This window comes from Myxine glutinosa, chromosome 10 (assembly GCF_964187855.1).
Source record: "Myxine glutinosa chromosome 10, kmMyxGlut1.1, whole genome shotgun sequence".
Taxonomy (NCBI): Eukaryota; Metazoa; Chordata; class Myxini; order Myxiniformes; family Myxinidae; genus Myxine; species Myxine glutinosa.
This window is the reverse complement of record NC_136270.1, coordinates 46228016-46251083: the sequence shown is the minus strand read 5'-3', so window position 1 is coordinate 46251083 and position 23068 is coordinate 46228016. Positions and strand designations below refer to the sequence as shown.

Here is a 23068-nt window from a genome sequence, read left to right as displayed (position 1 = left end):
CTGGCACTTTTGCTTGGGCAGACAATCGCAGCATGCGTTATCTTGCCCTGTGGACCACTGTGTTTTTAAGTGGCCTCGATGCCATGCAGTCAGACCACCTAAGTTGGCCCTGCTGGCCAAAATAAAAAGCGGACACGGTTTGTGCACTTTTTATTAAATTCCTTTGGTGTGTCAGGAAAAGAAGACTTTAAGCTTTGATGATGGCACACCGAAGATGAAGTAAGAAGACGTCGTGGCCCAGCAGCCAAGCAAGCACAGGACATCATTTATTAATTTGAAATGTTTTTGTGCCTTTTGATGATTGTGCATTTTGGTGCTTTTTGTGCATTTTTTATATTTTTGTGCATATGGTGTATGGTGTATTGGTGCAGTGCATTCAGTTGTTTCCTCTTCTCAAAAATTATATTCTTTTCCCACAAAAGACAGGTCCTGGGTTGTAGTATTGTAAATAATTAGTAGTCTTGTAAATAACATGCTCCCCACTGGCTTTATGTGTAGTTTGAGGATTCTTTCCGTAATTCGGTTAATTGTGGGCATGAGTCAGTTAGTTAGTACACAGCGCAGTAGGTGGGACATATCTAGTGTTTAAAACTGTCGCACACAGTGTGTTAGGTTAAATGTAGAGGGTAACCACACCTAAGTGTCACACTAATTGTTAAAAAGTAGTCCTGACCCTTGCATCAGAACCGGTCGGGCTTACTGGTGTGTGGGTTCGGCTCGGGGACGAGCCTGGAGAATGAGGGGTGCAGTGTTGCGGTTCTGAAATGTACATGTATGATTAATAAAGTTTAAAGGTTTTCCCCCCATAGTTAGTCCACATGCAACGTAGGCCACCTTAGAACGTTAGTTATTTCATAGTATATGTGAGATAAGGACATTTCCAATAGTGATACCTGCGTTGTGCAAATAAATAAATAAGAGTAGGCCCCGTTCATTTTGCAGCATACCCTCCAATTGACCTCGTTGGGCACCATCCAGTCTGCGCCCCATTCCCCATTGCGCACCATCCAGTCTGCGCCCTATTGCCCCTCGCATTAGGATGCTGAAACCAGCCAAATGCCACGAGGTAAGGCCTGGAAAATGGGGAGGAGCGTGAGGTCGGGGTGTGTGGCCACACCAAGCATACGTCAAGGGCGGAGCCGGTAAGACCCCAACAACCAACCAGGGCTCAGTGGGCATGGCCTAAGGGGCATGGTGAGAGCGCGTCTGGCAAATTCGAGAGGGTTCGCTGGGCGGCGCTATATAACCGCGCACGCAATGCCCTTACACAGGACTATCCAGGACTGGCACAATTGCGCTTTGATCAAGAGGACTGTCACATTTGGCATTGGTGAAAGGACTCGCTGGGGGGGACTTTGATTGTGCAAGGGCTCGAGGACTTCGTGTGGGAAAGCGCCATTGTTGAGGACTGGTTGGGAGAGGTGCTGTTATACTGATTGCAAGGACTCGTTGAGGATTTGGCTTGGGGCTTGCTGGGAGCGCATATAAAGCGCCGGTATTTCTATTAGGTACGTGGCCGTGAGCCGCGAAGTAACCGCCAGCCCAGCTTACCGATCCCCCCATATAATTGTCCACTCCGCGTCAACCGACACGCAAGGAACACCGCCGTTTGCTCAACCCACTTCGTCCTACCATCTTCTTCGCGGGCGAGTCAGGGACCGGAGCGAGCTGTGGACGCCATTCCTTGGACCATCGCCTGACCACCTACAAACCCCGTGTGAGTGAGTGTGACTGAGTGTGAGCGGGCCCATGTCCAGGGATAAGTTAAGACTGTCATTAAGGCTGCACTGTGTGTACTTCTCCCTCTTCCTGTGTAAATAATTAATAAATCAATTGTTCTTCCTTTTCCTCTTGATTCGACCATTTTAGTGATTTCTCCATTGGGTAAACATGGCACGATTAGGAACCGCTCAAATCGGGTTAGTTCCTGTTAACGGCCCAAATCGCGGCTCGCTGTCGCTCGGCGTTTCCACTAAAACCGTGGTTCGGGCGGGGTTATTTCCTTGCTTCCTGGGAGGCGCTGGTAATTAGGTAATAGGAATAATTCGGCCTACCACCCTATTCAGCGCTGACCGGAAGGAACGTCATAGCCCCGGATCGCGTCGGCTAGATAAAAAAAGATTAATCCCCCCTTGGTAAGGGGAAAGGCCGACGTTTGAGATCCACAACAATATATATATATATATATATATATATATATATATATATATATATATATATATATATATATATATATATATATATATATATATATATATATATATACAATATATATATATAAAAGATTACTGGAAGGGTGGGGGTTATAGGGGGGATATAGGTTATAGGGGGGAACCAGAGGGGGGAGGGGAGTGTGAGGGGAAGAGGGGGGGAGGGGAGTCCCCCCTCCCCCTCCCTCCAAACCACCCCTCTCCCAAACCCTCCCTCCACTTCCAACCCCCCTCTGGTTCCCCCCCCCCCCATTTTATCCCCCCTATAACCTCCCCCCCCTTCTCGCATTCCCCTTTACCGCATAGGGCCACTTGTGATGATCTTGATATTATGGCAATTTTATTTTATCTTAAAATATTTTGCTGTAATATATTTACAGTTTAAATTTAATTTACAATTTAATTGTTTACAAGTTTAACTTTTAATTAAATGTAATGATTGTTCCTGATTTTCTAAACACTTGAGTTATAATCCAGCATTGCTTACAGGATTATTTTGAATCGTTAATATGCGGTTGATTTTTGAATTTGGTCAGTAACGTCTCGTTCACGAGAGCGGTATGATACGGTTTCATCTGCTGTCGAGCTTTGCCCACTGCACTTTGCATATACCCCGCCCACTTTGCATATAAGGGGATGTTGAGATGATTTTATCACTCTTGAGGAAGATAAACGGAGGCGTGTGGCTTTGTCACATGTTGTCAATCGAAACGTTGTCATTGTTTGTTCAATTAAAGGTTGGAGATCTTACCATGGAGTCATTTGGATTTACTCCCAACCGCAAATCTTTGCTTATATATATATATATATATATATATATATATATATATATATATATATATGTATATATATATATATATATATATATATATATATATATATATATATATATATATATATATATACAGGGTCCGTCAGGGAGGTGTGACGATTTTCAGAAAACTCGTACACAGTTATTTTTAGTCGAATTTCAATTTTTATTTTTTTTAAAGACTACATATATAATGCCATGTAATACACTGTAACAAAGACATTTAAACAATGTAATTCATGTTTGAAAAATGACATCATCTAAATGGCGGCCGTTCTTGTCCAAGCATTCTTGCAGACGCGCGGAAAAGTTCCAGCATTTCTCAGCACAGCAGCATCCCTCAGCAGTTCCAGCATTCTTTCTGCGAACGTAAACCGCCGTACGAAATCATTCTGCTGCAGTTCTTGAACCACCATGATTTTGTACACGTGATAATGAAGGTCCAAGTGCAAAATTCGACGAACTGATCTGTCTGACATCCGTAGAGCATGAGCGTGCCGTACCGCTGACCGACGAGGGCTGGCCTCCACAGCTTGTCGAACCCTTTCGATGTTTTCCGGGGTCCTAACGGTTCGATCACCTCCCCGAGCTGCTCCCGGCCTCACAGATCCAGTTGTCCTGAAGTTTTTTACCCACTTCAATATTGTGTTTCGAGACGGAACGGCGCCACGTCGACCAACATTGAAGTGAGTACGAAATCTGTGCTGTGTAAGCACCACCGAACTACCCGTTTGAATAAACGTCTCAACAACAAAGACGCGATGTTCAATCGTCCACAGCTCCTGGCTACTGAAATGGCGCCTAACAACGAGTAACCAACAGCCATCACGCATGCGTTAGACCCCCCACTTGCATTGTTAAACCCAATTCAAACATGAATTACATTTTTAAAATGTCTTTGTTACAGTGTATTAAATGGCATTATATATGTAGTCTTTTAAAAAAATAAAAATTGAAATTCGACTAAAAATAACTGTGTACGAGTTTTCTGAAAATCGTCACACCTCCCAGCCGGACCCTGTATGTATATATATATATATATACGTATATGTATGATAATGCCAAGGCCAGTTGGAACACAGGCTTATTGGCGCCGTGCGCCCATATACCCAAAGTGGCAAGCCAAGCAGTGGTTGCTCGCCAGGCAGGCACGTTTGATACTTGGTGCTATTTGCTCAAATCCAATCTGTCCTTTAACGGATGTTTGTAACTCCTATATCTAACGATCAAGACACTCGAATCACCGACAGACCAAATGAATTTGTAATGCGTATTAACGGGAAAAATGGTGGAAATACCGAAATAAGCAAGCAATACAATTCTTTTTGCAATAATAAAACTCCGTATGCGCCCCCGAGTCAAAGAACGATCGGTATATTCTCAATGACCGATTCACTTGACGGGCCCAATTCCCAAGTTGTGATGCGGCTTTGGGAACTATGCTGAGAACGTCAGCAAATGCCCATTTTACCAAAACCATGGTTAAATTATCGAACCCATTTGCCTTTTATTATCCATGAGGAATCAAAGAGCTGTGATATGTGTTCTCCCAGCTGGCAGCACCAAAGAATTCACAATTTTCGTCATCTTCATCAAATTACAAGCCTAAGTGATTCACAATTGGCATCGCTTCAAAATAAAATAGATTGCATCTTTCATGATTGAGGGTTTGCACCATGAAGCTTCATATCCTTTAGCATCTGTAATTTGATAATGAACGCCAAAGATTGAACTACGAATCAGAGCATGGCACAAATATTCTGAGCTGATGCCGAGATTATCAATGGGAAACAAATGTCATTGGCAGTTCTCATGCTTTTCTATGCATGTATATACAGTGCATTCAGAAAGTATTCAGACCCCTTCACTTTTTTCACATTTTGTTATGTTGCAGCCTTATGCTGAAATCGTTTAAATTCATTTTTTCCCTCATCAATCTACACTCAGTACCCCATAATGACAAAGAGAAAACAGGATTTTAGAAAGTTTTGCAAATTTATTAAAAAGAAAAAACGGAAATATCACATTGACATAAGTATTCATACCCTTAACTCAGTACTGAGTTGAAGCACCGTTGGCAGCGATTACAGCCTCGAGTCTTCTTGGGTATGACGCGGCAAGCTTTGCACACCCGTATTTGGGGATTTTCTGCCATTCTTCTCTGCAGATCCTCTCAAGCTCTGTCAGGTTGGATGGGGACCGTCAGTGGACAGCTATTTTAAGGTCTCTCCAGAGATGTTCGATTGGGTTCAAGTCACGGCTCTGGCTGGGCCACTCAAGGACCTTCACAGAGTTGTCCCTAAGCCACTCCTGCGTTGTCTTGGCTGTGTGCTTAGGGTCATTGTCCTGTTGGAAGGTGAACCTTCGGCACAGTCTGAGGTCCTGAGCGCTTGTTTCAGGTTTTCATTAAGGATATCTCTGTACTTTGCTCCGTTCATTGTTCCCTCAACCCTGACCCGTCCCCCAGTCCCTGCTGCTGAAAAACACCCCCACAGCATGATGCTGCCACCACCACGCTTCACCGTTGGGATGGTACTGGGCTGGTGATGAGCAGTGCCTGGTTTCCTCCAGACATGACGCTTAGAATTGAGGCCAAACAGTTCAATCTTGGTTTCATCAGACCACAGAATCTTGTTTCTCACAGTCTGAGAGTCCTTCAGGTGCTTTTTTGCAAACTCCAAGCGGGCTTTCATGTGTCTTTCACTGAGGAGAGGCTTCCGTCTGGCCACTTTGCCATAACGCCCAGATCGATGGAATGTTGCAGTGATGGTTGTCCTTCTGGAAGTTTCTCCCATCTCCACACAGGATCTCTGGAGCTCAGCCAGAGTGACCATCGGGTTCTTGGTCACCTCTCTTACCAAGGCTCTTCTCCCCCGATTGCTCAGTTTGGCTGGGCGACCAGCTCTAGGAAGAGTCCTGGTTGTTCCAAACTTCTTCCATTTAAGAATTATGGAGGCCACTGTGCTCTTGGGAACCTTCAATGCAGTAGAATTTTTTGGGGGGGGGCTTCCCCAAATCTGTGCCTTGACACAATCCTGTCTCTGAGCTCTGCAGGCAGTTCCTTCGACCTCATGGCTTGGTTTTTGCTCTGATATGCATTGTCAGCTGTGAGACCTTATATAGACAGGTGTGTGCCTTTCCAAATCATGTCCAATCAATTGAATTTACCACAGGTGGACTCCAATCAAGGTGTAGAAACATCTCAAAGATGATCAAGAGAAATGGGAGGCACCTGAGCTAAATTTCAAGTGTCATAGCAAAGGGTATGAATACTTATGTCAAAGTGATATTTCAGTTTTTTCTTTTTAATATATTTGCAAAACTTTCTAAAATCCCGTTTTCTCTTTGTCATTATGGGGTATTGAGTGTAGATTGATGAGGGAAAAAATGAATTTAAACGATTTCAGCACAAGGCTGCAACATAACAAAATGTGAAAAAAGTGAAGGGGTCTGAATACTTTCTGAATGCACTGTAGATATATATATATCCTGCTACAACCTACGTCGATACACTGGAACACGGCACCAAAATCAACAGGCGTGACCTTCCTGAAGCAATGGCGAGAAGAGAACAATGGAAGAAGATTGTCTGTAGTGACTGATCCAAGATTGATCCGATGATGATGATGATAATTCACCAATAAATGATGAAACCGGTCCTGCGGCTGACGGGGATGTGTCGCATTTGGGATTCTCATGTATGTGCCACTTGTGAATGTCGGGCGGTTGCGGAGGAACCTGGATCGTGTTTGAAATGGCAGATGGCTTTCCTTCTGTAGCTTTTCTTGACTGCTTTAGCCACCGAAGCTGATTTAGCAACGTAATATTTGGCGACCTAACGGAACTAATTCCACGGATGCTCTGGTCGGTTGTCTGGTCGGGATACTCAGACCTGATCCAGGTAGTTGACACGCATCCATCTACCAGCCTAGCATGGTGGATCACCACATATGCTGTCCCAGAGACTCAGGGAAAGGCCGCTGGATCACATTCTCAGGCAGTCGCCTCCTCAAGCTCTTAATGGCCCTCAGCGATGCCGTATACTTTTGAAACCTCTCTGGTGTGGACTGGCCTATATAATAGGGAATTAAATTCTCTTCCTGGTGTTGGCTGCAATACAATCCTATTGGGAAATAGGCGGCTGTAGTTCTGCAGAGCCGATGCAACTGTTTAGCCAGAAGAGAATTTTAAAAATATATAAATTAATCCTGGCGAGGCTACCTCCAGAACTGTTTTGTGTATCGCGGACAGGCTAATGTGTGGCAGGCATTTCCTGTTGGTCTGGATAGTCGTCCCCAAGTTCACAAGAAGACCTTTGTTGGTCGAAAGCTTGTCAAAAATTAAAGATCGACGTCCTGAAGCTTCGTCCGCGTCTGATTTAATCTCCTGATTATTTATTTAATGCAAATGAGACGCCCTGCTCATACTGTGGAGTTTCTACTATTTCTCACAGTTATATATTTATATATATATATAAATTAATGTTATATATATATATATATATATATATATATATATATATATATATATATATATATATATATGTATGTATGTATGTATATATATATATATATATATATATATATATATATATATATATATATATATATATATATATATAATAATTTAATATATATATATATTGTTGCGGTTTTGAGATTTGTAAATATGACATCATTAAAGGTTAAAGGTTTGCCCCCCATAGTTAGTCCACAAGCAACACGTAGGCCCACTTAGAGTATTAGTTATGTCATAGTATGTGTAAGAGTAGGCCATTTCCCTAGTAATGTCTGCGTTGTGTAAAGAAATGAACTTAGGTCCCTTTCATCTTTGCGCCACCCCCCAATTCCATCATGGGCATAATCGATCCCGCGCCCCATTTGGCATCCCTCAAGCTTGTTACGCTTTGGCTACTCGCAGTTTGTTATGCTTTGGCTGCCAGCAGCGTTAGCTGCCTTTTGTTGCTCGAACTAGCCAAGTGACACGAGGTAGACCTGAAAAGAGGGAGGAGCGTGAGGTCGGGGTGTGGCAGAGTCGAGGAGCACATCAGAGGCGGTGACGGTAAGGGCTCCCAGCCAACCAGGGCTCGGAGGGAATGGCGTGATAGGGCATGGTGAAGAACGGTTGGTGAGTTCCAGAGGGTTCGCTGGGCAAGGCTATATAAGCGAGTGCACAAAGCCCTTGAACGGGACTGTAGGAAGACTGGCTGGAAAAGGACTTGTTGGAGAGCACTGATGAGGATTGGTTGTTGGAGAACTCACGAAGTCGCGCGTGCACACGACAGTAGCGAGGACTTGGAAGCGCATTGTTCGCGTTGATTGAACTATTACGTACGCGGCCACAGCCGCGAGTGATTAACCGCCAAAGCCAGCCCTACCGTTCACCCTGTAATAATCCCGTGCGCGCCAACGACACGTGGAGAGCTCCAGGCCGCTGTATACATCTTCTTCGCGGTGCGAGTTGGGGACTGGAGGGAGAGCTGCCCGGACGCCATCCCTGGACCATCAACCTGTTCGTCTGCAACCCCGTGTGAGTGTGTCTGAGTATGAACGGGCCCGTTTGTCCAGGAGATAAGTATAAGACTGTTTAAGGCTGCACTGTGTCTTCTTCTGCTGATCATTGTACATTGTGTAAATAAATTCTGTTCTTCCTTTCTTCCAAATTCGACCGTTTCTGTGAATTCCATCATTGGGTAAGCGTGGCACGATTAAGAACCGCTTGGATCGGGGTTTAGTCATTGCTAACGGCTCGGGTCATGGGTTCGCTACCGCTCGGCGTATCCACCAACACCCGTGATTCGGGCTGGGCTTGTTTCCTCGTTTCTGGGCGGCGCGAGTACTTAGGTATTTGTGATTAGTCCTACGACCCTATTTCGCGCTGTCCAGGAAAGATGTCATAGGTCCCGGGTCCCGTCGGCTAGTCAAAGACAAGAGGACTAACCCCCCCTTGGTAAGGGGAAAAGGCCGGCGCTGAGATCCGCAACAATATATATATATGATGGTTCGTGTTGGTTTTAACCACAACAGCTAATAAACTATAATGTTGTATTAACAATGTATTTGGCAACAAAAAGATAGATAAGTGTATTTATCCTATCATATATCCCTTCATCATGGCTAATGCTCAAAACATCAGTCCCACCTTCTTTCCCATGGCAGTAACCATACTCAAACGTTTGATGAATCAAACGTCAATTTTATTTGAATGGATCAATGGCAACCTTTTTTTTGGCGGGGGGGGGGGGGGGTGGATTTTTCAAGTATTGTGCTCTGCATGATGCCTTCTTGTTTTAAAATGTCTATTGTTTTGGCTAAATATTTAATAAAAATTCCTTGTTTGTTTTTGATCTTCCTATTTTTTTGACGTCATTATGTAATTTTTTTTGCACCACCACAATGCTCTCTTTTTACACATCAGACATAGACGAGTGTCTGAACCTTCCAACAATCTGCAGCCCAGGAATCTGTTACAACACCATTGGGAACTACACATGTGTCTGTCCAGTTGATTATATGCAGGGCAATGGCGGAAAAACCTGTATGGGTGAGTCTTCTAAAACGTTCTCTTAACACCTCTTTTATTTTCCCGTTGGCATGGCGATTCGCTGTGTTGTCCTTCCGTCGATGGGGACAACCTCGATGCGTATGTCTCACCAAACATTGCTAAGAAGATTCATCGTTGCACTCAAAAAGTTTATGGAAGAACATGTGTAGTGAGTTAACTTGCAGAATGATTTAATTGTTTTTGAAAAGTTCAATTTTCTCACAGACATGCGGCGCAGTTTTTGCTACAAGGACTTCAATGGGACGTGTGAGAACGAGTTGGCAATCAACCTCACCAAGAAACAGTGCTGTTGTGGCTATGGGATCGGAGAGGGCTGGAACAAGCCGTGCGAGCCTTGCCCGACACCTGGAACAGGTAAAGGGGCGTCGCCGCAGCACCGACACCGTGTACCCACCAATGCCTCCCCCCCCCCCCCCCCCCCCGTCGTCGTCAATGCTGGCACCATATTTACCTTTCAAAATCGCAAAATTGGAATTTGCATCGGCTTAGGAAATCACATAATGTATCATCAGTGATGGCAACTGTGTCAATATGTGTGTTATGCTTTTGGCGAAACAACGGAAGTCTGGATCATAATGAGTCTTTCTTTATGTTCGCTCTTTTTCGATACGTCCAGATGACTTCGGTGAGCTCTGTGGAAGCAAGGTTCCTGGCTTCGAGATAGACATCAAAACAGGACGACCTGTGGGTGAGTTCTTTGTCCACTGATTTGTTTCAACACTTTACCAAACTCAAGCGCACTCTGTTTTTCGATGCAACTGCTCTACCTGTGCTCGGTGCATCGAGGTCTGGAGGAGAAGATGAACGTCTTTAAATGCGCATCTTGTGTCCGAAAGACCCACGTATAACAGTTTCTTCTCAATAACGTTTGTCTTTCTGTTCCTCAGAACTGTTATTCAGGTCTCTCATGGTTCTCGATAGTTTTATCAAAAACCCCGGCCGCTCCCATGTCCCAGCAAGATTATTTGAGCTAATCCACTTCCGGGTGACTTTTGTTTTTAGCTGCGACGAGCAGCTCTATGAGAGGACCGCGTTGTTGTTCTTGTTGTTGGGGTGCCTTTTTGAATAGCGCATGCGCATACACTCGGACATGCGTTGGTATGAGGTAAGAACATCGCGGACTAAAATCGCGATTTGTTTGAAGAAACCAGAATAAATTTAGCAACAAAGACAACATGAAAGTTTTCATATCAATCTCGTTTCACAGAACTTGACACAAATTAGGTGTAATTATTGAATAGCGCATGCGCGTACACTCGGACGTGCGTTGGTATGAGGTAAGAACATCGCGGACTAAAATCGCGATTTGTTTGAAGCAACCAGAATAAATTTAGCTGAAAGACAAAAAGACGCTAGTGCATGCGTATAATTTAATGACTGGTCGAATTTGGTGGCGCATATTGCAACGGATATCCTCATGATTCTACACGTCGCAGCTGGCGACCACACTGTGGTCATTTTTCTCTTGTTTTTACACGTTTGATTAATCAAAGCGTTGAAGTGATGTGACAAATTCCTCAAATGTTTCCGTAAAATATTAATATTTTTATTCATTCAGACATCAAATTTCCATTCAATCAGTGTCGGGCTATAAGCAAGGAATTCCAAAGATGGCTAACTTGCTCGACATCTCAATATTGTGGCGTCCTTGGAGTACTCTCGACCATTATTCTGCTGCTCAAAGCATAAGTAACACATTTTCTTTTTGCCTCAGTGGATTATTAATGTCACATCACCTTGAAACCTGCAGAGTACAGGTACAGTATTGTCAGGCGGTTGTGATTCACAGCAAAGCACCACATTGTGACATCAGCACCTGTAGCAGGTCAATGGCGTCCTCGAGTGCTTGATGGACAAATCTTCAAAATCATCGGTGCAAAAGAGCGAATTATGAATGAGGAAACATCCAGTCCTCAATCACCTCATCCTGTCCTTTCTTACGCTACTCCAGGTTTATTGAATTGTCCGTCTGAAATATTGATGTAACCTAACGGTCTTCACCTGGACCAATTGATATGCTGCAAGGGTTTTCACAGGTATAAATGGGTGGGGCCTGCCATTCTTAAGTGTTTGTCATTTGAGATGTTGTTTAAACAGTCCTCACACTTCAGGAGCCTCCCTAACCTCATATTCCATGTCCGCCATCAAATATTCCCATCTGGAGTTGCATCTCTTGCTTTTACCACTTTTCTCCATTTTGATATTTCTCATGGAATCTTTTTTCATTGACATCTAGTGCTACCCTCAAAACATCTTGCTTCAAGTGATTTTAGATCTTAGCTTTGCCTCGTATCCCGTGGACTTTGTTGCGGTTGTGCTCCCTTCAGCTCTTCGTAGTTCTCTTGGAGCACATAACCCCACATAACATGAAATGTTAAAATTTCACCTTTATTTAACCCTTGGATGCAGTGATTGGGCCTCGGAGGCCCACAAGGTTGTTTTTTTGTTGCAAAAACTATGCTGTACAATTTTTTTTGGGAACGAGCCTCATTTTCACCGACTTTCATGTTGTTACACAAAATTAAGTGACATTAAAAAAATGCATTCAGGCTCGTGGGGAAATCTTCATTCTTCACTGATAACCCAAAAACCCGACACGAATCGAGGCCCCTTATAAATGTTGTACTACTATGTTATATTATTATTTTCTTGATATGAGCCTCATTATATGCTCCTATAACTTGGTTACAAATAATTCAGTGACAAAAATATGAAAATTTCATTCAGGTTAGTGGGAACATTTGTGGGGCCTCCGAGGCCCAATGGCTGCATAGGTGTAGGATTTTTGAAAGTTGTGGACATATACATTCTAAATAAAAGGATTATTGAATCATATTTTTGAGCAAATACTCCTCCATGAGCCTCAACTTTTTAGAGAAAAAAAAGTTGAAAAACCAAGAACAAAATTTTTTTTTTTGAAAAAAAAAAAAGATTCATTATTTGTATGGGATTCTTACAACTAATAGGATCAATGATTCACATTTTCCGAGCAAATACACATCCATGAGCATCGACCTGGATTGAAAAAGGATATGAAAGAAAAAAATCTATAATAAAAAAAAAAACATTACACGAATACATCCGTTGGGCCTCCGAGGCCCAATGGCTGCGTTTATGTAGGATTTTTGATGCCTGCATCTAAGGGTTAATATCAAATGTTATATGTTGTTGATGAAGCGTCAAACCAATGCATTAGATACCTTGTTTGTACTTACCTTTTTTGTTTCAGACATTGATGAGTGTAATTCAATTCCTGCAATATGCACAAACGGGCTCTGCATCAACCAGATCGGAAGCTTTCGTTGTGAGTGTCCAATCGGCTTCATCTACAGCAACTTGCTAATCTGTGAAGGTGAGTTCAGATGTGAAATACAAACCTTTTTTGTTCTTCCTCATCTATTTTCTTCCTTCCATTATCCCTGCGCCTTTTTGAAAAAAAAAGAAGAAAAAAAAAGAGCGACATATTGTAATCGGCTCCGTCTGTCCGTCACGCTATCTCCTCCGAAATGGTTTGGCAGAACTTCACCAAACTTGGTAGTTATGATCATCACCCGGTAAGAAGCTGTGAGAGCGGAATCATTTTTGGCTCTGCCCTTGGGCCGGTGTCAAAAAGTCAAATACTGAAAAATGCAATTACGGACACATTTTAAACATTTTTAAATTAAACTTTTTATGCAATCAACAATAAATAATTTATATTTTTGGGGATTTGACACCTGGTTCTTGCTCTGGGGGGGTGGTGGGAGGGGGGGGACTTCGAGTCACATGGGCCAAAAGAGAAAAAAAAAAAAAAACTCATAATGTGATATTGTGTCATTCAACCTGGTGGATCTTTTTGCCATCTTTCGACTTTGCCTTAGGTGGGAAGGGTAGAGACTTGCGATGGCCGCCATCTAGTTCGCGCTCGTTCAAATGTATCTTGTTTAAATCTCTTGTTTCTTTCAATATCTATTTTGCGTGAATTGACGAACTACATGTAAAACTGTAAATGCATGTTAAAACAAGAATGGCTGTACTATGGTGACAACCTGCGACACAAAATATATGTTTTTTTTCCTTCTCTGTACACCCAGTTCCTCCTGATTAAACCTTATTCATAATTTTTATTCCACATATGATTAGATTTTTCGGGGTTCCTCATCGTGAGTAACACTCGACCCAAACAAAGCTAATGGAAGTCTGACACAACAAACCCGGGCAGTGTATAATCAGCAGAGGCCTACAGGCCTGATGTCTTAGGCCCACCAGAAAACCAATATGGCGGCCATATTATTTATTCTGGGTGCCATAATGGGTGGAGTCAAATGACAAATGTGGGTGGAGTCAAATGACAAATGTGGGTGGAGTCTGGCAGCTGGCCAACCAATGCGTGTACATTAAAAAATCCACCCCAACAAGAACCACAACAACAACAACAACTATGCAGAGCTCTTGTAGTAGACCCAACAAAAAACATGAATAACTTTTTATTAAAGATTGATAAACATATTTACTATTGTATCGTATGATTACATTCAAGGACATCATTTTCACCCTGACTGAGCAATCCTTTTCAGGAAGGTTTGAATACCAAAATACTAGGCAACTCCATGACCCAATGACCCATCGTCATATTTTTCGTTTTTGAATGACACATCGTTTTTGCCTCAGTGTTAACGCATCGAAGCGAGTGTTTTTACCTCAGTGTTAATGCCTCGAAGCGAGTGTTTTTGCCCCAGTGTTAACGCCTCGAAGCCAGTGTTTTTACCTCAGTGTTAACGCCTCGAAGCCAGTGTTTTTGCCTCAGTGTTAACGCCTCGAAGCCAGTGTTTTTGCCTCAATGTTAACACCTCAAAGCGAGTGTTTTTGCCTCAGTGTTAACACCTCAAAGCGAGTGTTTTTGCCTTAGTGTTAATGCCTCGAGCGAGTGTTTTTGCCTCTGTGTTAATGCCTCAAAGCGAGTGTTTTTGCCTCAGTGTTAACACCTCGAAGCGAGTGTTTTTGCCTCAGTGTTAACACCTCAAAGCGAGTGTTTTTGCCTCAGTGTTAACACCTCGAAGCAAGTGTTTTTGCCTTAGTGTTAACGCCTCCAAGCGAGTGTTTTTACCTCAGTGTTAACACCTCAAAGCGAGTGTTTTTGCCTTAGTGTTAATGCCTCGAAGCGAGTGTTTTTGCCTCAGTGTTAACGCCTCGAAGCGAGTGTTTTTGCCTCCATGTTAACACCTCGAAGCGAGTGTTTTAGCCTCAGTGTTAATGCCTCGAGGCAAGTGTTTTTGCCTTTGTGTTAATGCCTCGAAGCGAGTGTTTTTGCCTCAGTGTTAACACCTCGAAGTGAGTGTTTTTGCCTCAGTGTTAACACCTCAAGGCGGGTGTTTTTGCCTTAGTATTAACGCCTCGAAGCGAGTGTTTTTGCCTTAGTGTTAACGTCTCGAAGCGAGTGTTTTTGCCTCAGTGTTAACGCCCCAAAGCGAGTGTTTTTGCCTCAGTGTTAACACCTCAAAGCGAGTGTTTTTGCCTCAGTGTTAACACCTCGAAGCGAGTGTTTTTGCCTCTGTCAAAGCCTCGAAGCGAGTGTTTTTGCCTCAGTGTTAACGCATCGAAGCGAGTGTTTTTACCTCAGTGTTAACGCCTCGAAGCGAGTGTTTTTGCCCCAGTGTTAACGCCTCGAAGCCAGTGTTTTTACCTCAGTGTTAATGCCTCGAAGCGAGTGTTTTTGCCTCAGTGTTAACGCCTCAAAGCAAGTGTTTTTGCCTTAGTGTTAACGCCTCGAAGCGAGTGTTTTTGCCTCTGTGTTAACGCCTTGAAGCGAGTGTTTTTGCCTCTGTGTTAACGGCCCGAAGCGAGTGTTTTTGCCTCAGTGTTAACGCCTCGAAGCGAGTGTTTTTGCCCCAGTGTTAATGCCTCGAAGCCAGTGTTTTTACCTCAGTGTTAACGCCTCGAAGCGAGTGTTTTTGCCTCAGTGGTAACGCCTCAAAGCGAGTGTTTTTGCCTTAGTGTTAACGCCTCGAAGCGAGTGTTTTTGCCTCTGTGTTAATGCCTCGAAGCGAGTGTTTTTGCCTCTGTGTTAATGCCTCGAAGCGAGTGTTTTTGCCTCAGTGTTAACACCTCGAAGCGAGTGTTTTTGCCTCAGTGTTAACACCTCGAGGCGAGTGTTTTTGCCTCAGTGTTAACACCTCGAAGTGAGTGTTTTTGCCTTAGTGTTAACGCCTCCAAGCGAGTGTTTTTGCCTTAGTGTTAACGCCTCGAAGCGAGTGTTTTTGCCTCGGTGTTAATGCCTCGAAGCGAGTGTTTTTGCCTCAGTGTTAACGCCTCGAAGCGAGTGTTTTTGCCTCAGTGTTAACACCTCGAAGCGAGTGTTTTTGCCTCAGTGTTAACGCCTCGAAGCGAGTGTTTTTGCCTCAGTGTTAACGCCACCAAAGAGCTTGTCATCCCGTAGAGATGTAAGCTCTCACCAACTCGATTCCTTCTCCAACTGAGACATTCTGGTGTTGAAATCCCTCGCTTAGTCCATCTGTTATCTCAAATAGATGTCGAGATACAACAATCCCGATGCATGTATCGAAACCGGTGTCCGAATCCATTTGAATCTTGTTAAAGAAAGAGGATGGATGCATGCTTTAGGCTTTAGGATATTGTAACAAGTCGGCAACAGATTTGACGATGGCGTCCTATTTCGGAGAGTGTCTGAGGAAGGTTGGAAGTTCCTAGATGAAATCAAGAAAGTCCCACATTATGGGACCACATCTCAAGCTCAGATCCATGCGCATGAGGACATCTTTGATCGCTACGCAATTACTCTCGGTATCATGTTTTTTTCCAGGCTGTCGAATCTGAGAAATCTCTCTTCCACTTCCAGCTTGTCACAGCACCTGTGTGCAGACTTCCCCTCCATGTGACCAACAACAGCAGCTTTATCTGCCATTAATCCCAATACCTGTCTCTCTATTATCTCTTTCACAACGCCTCGCGTGATTGTGTGGACCATCTCTTCCATCATTTTCATCCTGTATTTCAACTGGGAGCCAAACTGTTTTGAGTTCCAACCAATTTGACAACTCTTTTGAGTCTTCAGCATGAAATGTAAGAAACCTCGCTCTCCTATTGTCCTGTTCGTTCATTCCCTTGATGTTTTTCCTGCTGTCAGATCTACCTTGCTCTTCCCTGGACCTCATTCCTGTAAAGAAGACATCAAAATGATTGCAAAACGCATAACTAGAGGTGTTCCAGATGGTTATGAAGGGTTAGTGGACACTAATCAAGGTAAGTAGCAACACCACTGTTGGGGAGGGGTCAGGCCTTTAAAATTGGTCGAGGCAACAACCAGCGAGAGACTTTGAGCTGAGAATTCCCTGTTCAAGGTACGTTTCTGTTTAGCATGCAATTTCCACAGTAGCAGCAGCAACCTGTAAGGAAACACCTGTGACAGACCAAAGCCTCCTAATTTTGGAGGCCCATACTGTTAGGAAACGGGAAGACTGGGAGCTGAGGGGGCAGAAGAGCACGGGCAAAGGCGGTAGACCATGATCCATTTTCAAATCCCGACTTTGGCCGATACAAACACAGCCACCGCAACCAAGGTGAAGAGGTGAACCAGTGAAATCCTGGAGAAAGGCAGGGCCGTATGACCACGATGGGCACCTGGGCTATAGGTTTGCGAGCCAAACAGGAAGGACGGAGGGAAAAGGACAAAAGGGAGAGAACACGGAGGGGCAGAACCAATGGATGTACAACAGGGTTTGACTTGCATCCGATGTAATTGTGGTGATCGCTGAATCACGAAGCAGTTGCTGCACAGGGTCAGTTGTAATAAGCGTATAATTATCACCATATACCTGCAATATCACCGTGACCTGTGCGAGACAACTCTGCTGTTAATATATGTCCTTTGTGGGCAAAAAAAGTTTTGTTTTTCTGGTGATATGGGGTTCATGGAGGAGGTTTATCAGGATGTCAGTGAACTTTAACATAAATTACACGGACGTTCGTTGAAGAAGACGAAAATGGATATCGTATTTCATCTTGGAACTTGGAGTCACAGAACGACGCGGAATGTGCTCGGATGGAAATGCAAAACAGGCCGAGTCAAACAAACTTCTGATGGTGTGCAAGTGCACCATGGGTAAACTATTGACTTTAACTCTGCTTGTTTTCCAGACGTCGATGAGTGTGCAGGTCCAATAACATGCCAAGAGAACGCCAAGTGTGTCAACGTGCGTGGTTCGTACCAGTGTTTGTGCCAACCTGGATATGAACTTTCACCTTTTGGGACGTGTATTGGTAAGGCTCGTTTCACTGATTATTTATTGTACGAACACGTCAAAAAAAAAAATTTTTTTGTATACAACATCGAGGCTCGTGTAAGAGCAAACATTCATCACAAAAAAACAAACGGACACATAAAACATGGAACAAAGGGAGCGGGAGACAAGATGGGGAGAGAGAGGGGAGTTCACAAGTACAACAGGAGAGAACAAGGACATCGGGAGATCTGTGGGAGGGAGAGGGCGTGGGGGGAGGAGACATGGGAAGGGGGGGGGGGGGGGAGAGGTATAAAACACATGGACACAGCTAGACTTCCAGGAAAGAAGTTGGTATTTCAAAAAAGTGGATCTGGGGTGAATTGACGGGGATAGAAAAGATCAAGGTTTTTGATGGGGGAAGATAAGAGATGGTGGAGAACAGCTGTTTTAAAGACCTGAAGGGAGGAGTGGGATTGAAGAGAGTTTGTTCCAGAGGCAGGAGTAAAGAGGAATGAAAGAGTGAAGGTGAGCAGAGAGCCTAGATTTTGGCAGTTTAACCATAAAAGGGTTGCTGGCAGATCTTGTGCGACGTGTAGGAATATTAGGGGGACAGAGCACAGAGGGAGCTGGGGGATCAAGGCCGGAGAGGAGTCGGTAGAAGACGGAAAGACCACCAACCTGCCTGCGGTGAGTGAGTGAAAGGCCCTCGGAGTTAGCTTCATCACAGGACATTCCAATGATTCTGAAAGCTTTGGTTTCAACAGCGTGAAGACGAGCTAGGTGTGAGGCAGGAGCACCAGCCCGGAGAGGGGAACCGTAATCCATTGAGCTGCGGATGAAAGCCTTGTATGTGGTGAGGAGCTCAGGTGTGCCAAGGAAGGACTTCGCACGACGGAGGAAGCCCAGTCGGCGACTGGCTTTGGAGGCCAGCCTGGAAATATGGTTTTCCCATTAAAGATCATGGCAGGTAGTGAGACACAAAAGCTTGAGTGACAGAGCTTCTTTGAGAGGAATGTTCAGAAAGTAGATGGGAGGGTTTTCCAGTCTGTCTTTTCGGAGAGACATAGTAAGAGTGTGAGATTTGTCAGTATCGAAAGACATGTTCCACTTGTTTGACCAGTCTCTGATTTTGTCCAGGTCTGCAGAGAGTGAGGAGGCCGCAGACTGCCGATCTGAGGGATGAGATATGGAGCGGTAGAGAGTAGAGTCATCAGCAAAGAGATAGAGAGGGTTTTCCAGAGAGTCGGAGAGAACATTGATGAAGACCAGAAAAAGCACAGGGCCCAGAACACTGGTTTGGGGAACTCCAGCCTGAACAGGAAGGGGAGATGAGAGAAATCCATTCAGGGCCACACGTTGACTACCACCAGAGAGGAAGTCCGCAAGACATGCATGGAGATTTCCATGGATAACATAGGAGGAGAGTTTGGTGAGCAGAGTTGGTATCGAAGGCACGTGATATGTCAAGAGAGACAGCTCTGATTTCCTGTTTGGCATTGAGGACCTCCATCCATTGTTGAGACAGCAGAAGCAGCATGTACAGAGTAGAATGACCTGGTCTGAAACCAAATTGATGATCAGAGATCAAGCCATTGGAGAAGAGGAAGGATTTGATATCCGAAGCAATGATGGATTCCATGACCTTGCTGATAATTGGGAGCAGGCTGTTTGATCTGTAGTTGCAAGGATCTGTTATTGCACCTTTGTTGTATAAAGCGGTAATGTTGGCTGATTTCCAAGGTGATGGCAGATGCCCTTGAGCAAAAAGGTTTTTGTTGAGCAGATTACGTCTGGTTTGTCAGAAGCAACCTGTATGGAGAGATCAATCAGGTTTGAGCGAAGGCCCCGGATGTTTGAGGTCAATACCGTTAAGGAAGAGGGAGGGGGGAGCATCGGGTACAGGACAGGGGTGTGGAGTGGTAGGGTATGATGACGGGTGAGACGGGGAGGTAGGGAGAGCTGTTGATAGTGTGTCGGAGATTGCAGAAGGGATGGGAGAAAGGGAAGGATGAGGAGGACAAAAGGTTTAATGGTGATGGGATGAGGGACAGTGAGGTGTTGTTTGAGGGGGAGGGGGGTGCAGAGCGAAGTCGAAGGTTGGAGGAGGTGGAGGTATGTGATGGAAGGGAGAGGAAGTGGGGATGAGGCAGCTTTGAGGAGGAGGGAGGAGGGAGAGTTGGAGAAACATATTCGGGGGGGGGGGGAGATTAGAAGGGGAGGGGTGAGAGGGTAGTTTTAAAGGGGGAAGGGTGAGGAGGGAGATTTAGAGGGGACTGGCGAGGAGGGAGTTTAGGAAGGGAGGGGTGAGGAGGGGAATTGAAAGGGAGGCATGAGGGGGGAGTTTTGGAGGGGAGGTGTAATGGGGGAGTTTTGGAGGGGATGGGTGAGGGGGGGTTTAGAAAGTGGGTGATTGATGAAAAACGAACATTTATTACAAACTGGGTTTATTATGATTTTCAAGTCAGAGATGCGTTTAAGAACGATAGAGGAGGGGTGGAATGAAGGTGAGTTTAGAGAATGTAGAAAGGAATGACTGTAAGAGATTGAATTTTTTTTTGAAGTGGAATGATTTGATGAGGAAATTGAAAAAAGCCTTTTAAGTAGGAAGAAAAACAGCGTGTTGTAATAAGCACTGAATAAAACACTGCAGGGGAAAGTTTAAACATACAGTATTTAAACAAAACCGTGAAAAACAATCTGGGAAAATTCCCTGAAGTGAGGACTTGGATCAGAGAAAGGAGAAAGGGTTGAATGAGTATGGTGGAAACTAGAATTGGAAAGGGGAGTATAAATTGATGTTTTCATCCACGATTACAGCAGTCTTGATTGAAGTTTGGCAAATCCTTTGATTCGTTCATTCGTACGCAGCATCGAGCTGCTGGTTGCATCATTTCTGGGAACACAGCAATGCCGCTGATCTCCTGCCACCTGATATATGTAGGTGCCATATGAAGGTGTAGGTGCCTGATGCCACATGAAGCTTATGGTATGAATTAGGAATTTGAACAGAGATCCAGCAAACAGTTGCCTACTCTTCGTGAAAGACACTGTGGGAATGATTGACAGACGTAGTCAGGTTCACTATGTTTTTTCGTTCAAAATTTTGGTAGATTAGCAAAACTATACATTTTTGGAATATTCAGAGCATGAGGAATCCAAAAATTAATGTTTACATTTGCATAGACACCTTTGCGAAAATGACCCTCAGGACAGTGATGAAGATCTGTAAAAGCATATTCCGGAACGGTATAGACCTCGTAGATCCTGTGTATAGGACTTATAGTTCAATCTGATACTACCTATAACTTCCTATAACAACCTATAACTTCAAAGGACTTGCAATATCATGTATTATGTAATACAGTTATATCACAAATATAAAGAAAATGGTTTTCAATTACCTTTGTTTGTTGCTTTTCTATAATCCTGAGCACTATTTTGAGGCCTTTATTGGATTCCTTGACCCAGAAAACATAGGATTAGCATATTTAATTAAGTCTCTAGGTTGACTAGAAGCCGAGATCGCGCAAAATATGTATTTTATGCCGGCCATTTTGAAAATCCAAAATGGCGGCCATGCAGGTGTCTGTGCAAATGCCAACATTGATTTTCAGATTCTCCATGCTCTGATGATTCCAAAAATGTACAGGTTTGCTAATCTCCCCCAAATTGTGAACGAAATTATATTTGTTAACATCGTGAACCTGTCTAGACTGTGGGAGTGCCGCAGCCTTCGGTCCCATCAGACGGACGGAGCGCTGATGCATCGCCCTGCGTACAGGACACCAGGATGACGATGCGTAGTCGGTTCCAGATTCTAACCCAGACTAGACAGCTCCAAGGTGACTGCACTACCTCTGAGCTGTCCTGCCTACCTGGTCTCCCTACCAGAGGAGTCCCAGAGGTCCCAGTACAGAATAAACCCTCTTAAAGATGCTGTCGATTTGATTTTTGAGATGTAACAGTTTCAAAACGAAGAGAACGTTTATTTTCTGCAGCACTTGTGCATTATTTTTTTTTTAAATTGTAATTGTTTTTGACTTTAACTGTGTTAGGCCGCACTTCTGGACCATTATTGAATCTGCTTGCAAACACTGAACAGTTTTACCAACATATTTTTGTTGTGGTTTGTGTGTTACACATGTGTGATTCTTATTCGGGGTCAATCAGCTATGTGGACCAACGTTCCCTCAACATGGCCGTGCTTGTTCTGAATTTCCTAAACATGTCCTGCAGATAGGAACGAGTGTGAGGAACTGCCAGGTGTTTGCAGCCCCGGACATTGCGTTAACATGATGGGCGGTTATCACTGTGTTTGCCCCAACGGCTTCGAGCCCACACAAGACCAGCGCATGTGCACAGGCAAGGACAACTGTCTGCTTTGTCACCATTTGATTCCCATTTTATTTTGTTGGCATCTCTACTGTTCCATTGCGAAAGCCTGGATAGGCCCGGACTTCACAAAACGGCATTTCTCATCTCACGCAGACGTGGATGAGTGTGAGAGGAAACCCTGTGGAAACGGGACTTGCAAGAACTTGCTTGGCTCCTACAACTGCCTCTGTTTCCCTGGCTTTGAGCTCGGGCACAACATCGACTGTGTGGGTATGTACCGGATCGTGATCTCCTGGGACATTATCATTATCTGCTACTAGCAGAAGTACCCGGCATTGCCGGGCGGGGGAGGGGAAGGGGAGGGGAGGGGGAGGGGGGGGAACGGGGGGGGGGGGGGAGCGAGCCCTTTGGCAAAGCGAGCGATTTTTTTTTTCATAGCGTCATAGCGTCATAGCGGTTTTTTTTTTCATAGCGTCATAGCGTCATAGCGTTCATAGCGTCATATCGTTCATAGCGTCATAGCGATTTTTTTTTCATAGCGTCATAGCGTCATAGCGGTCACAGCGTCATAGCGTTCATAGCGTCATAGCGATTTTTTTTTTCATAGAGTCATAGCGTCATAGTGTTCATAGCGTTATATCGTTCATAGCGTCATAGCGTTCATAGCGTCATAGCGTCATCACGTGATCGCTCTGAGCGAATCAGCGCCCACCTACTCTGATTCCGTTGATTCCGTGCGCTGAAATGCGCTGAGGTAAATATGAATAAAAAATATGGATCGTCAAATATTTTGAGTTCGGCCATGTTCGTCCCATGCTCAATGGCCATGTCTATGCCAAATATCAAGCACGTAAGCCTCTCCGTTTAGGAGTCTATCGGTAACATTACACACACACACACACACACACACACACACACACACACACACA

The 23068-nt window shown here is 44.3% G+C and overlaps 1 protein-coding gene across 1 annotated transcript in view; it reads left to right on the top strand.

Moving 5' to 3' along the window:
• Positions 1 to 23068, top strand: part of LOC137434504 (fibrillin-2) — a 360988-nt gene that overhangs the window by 255109 nt on the left and 82811 nt on the right. Inside the window, exons 39-45 of the mRNA XM_068127594.2 lie at positions 9439 to 9564; positions 9790 to 9939; positions 10202 to 10273; positions 12815 to 12937; positions 17719 to 17841; positions 22041 to 22166; positions 22293 to 22409. Of these exons, the coding sequence (XP_067983695.2) occupies positions 9439 to 9564; positions 9790 to 9939; positions 10202 to 10273; positions 12815 to 12937; positions 17719 to 17841; positions 22041 to 22166; positions 22293 to 22409 (837 nt within the window). The remainder of the gene's footprint in view (positions 1 to 9438; positions 9565 to 9789; positions 9940 to 10201; positions 10274 to 12814; positions 12938 to 17718; positions 17842 to 22040; positions 22167 to 22292; positions 22410 to 23068) is intronic.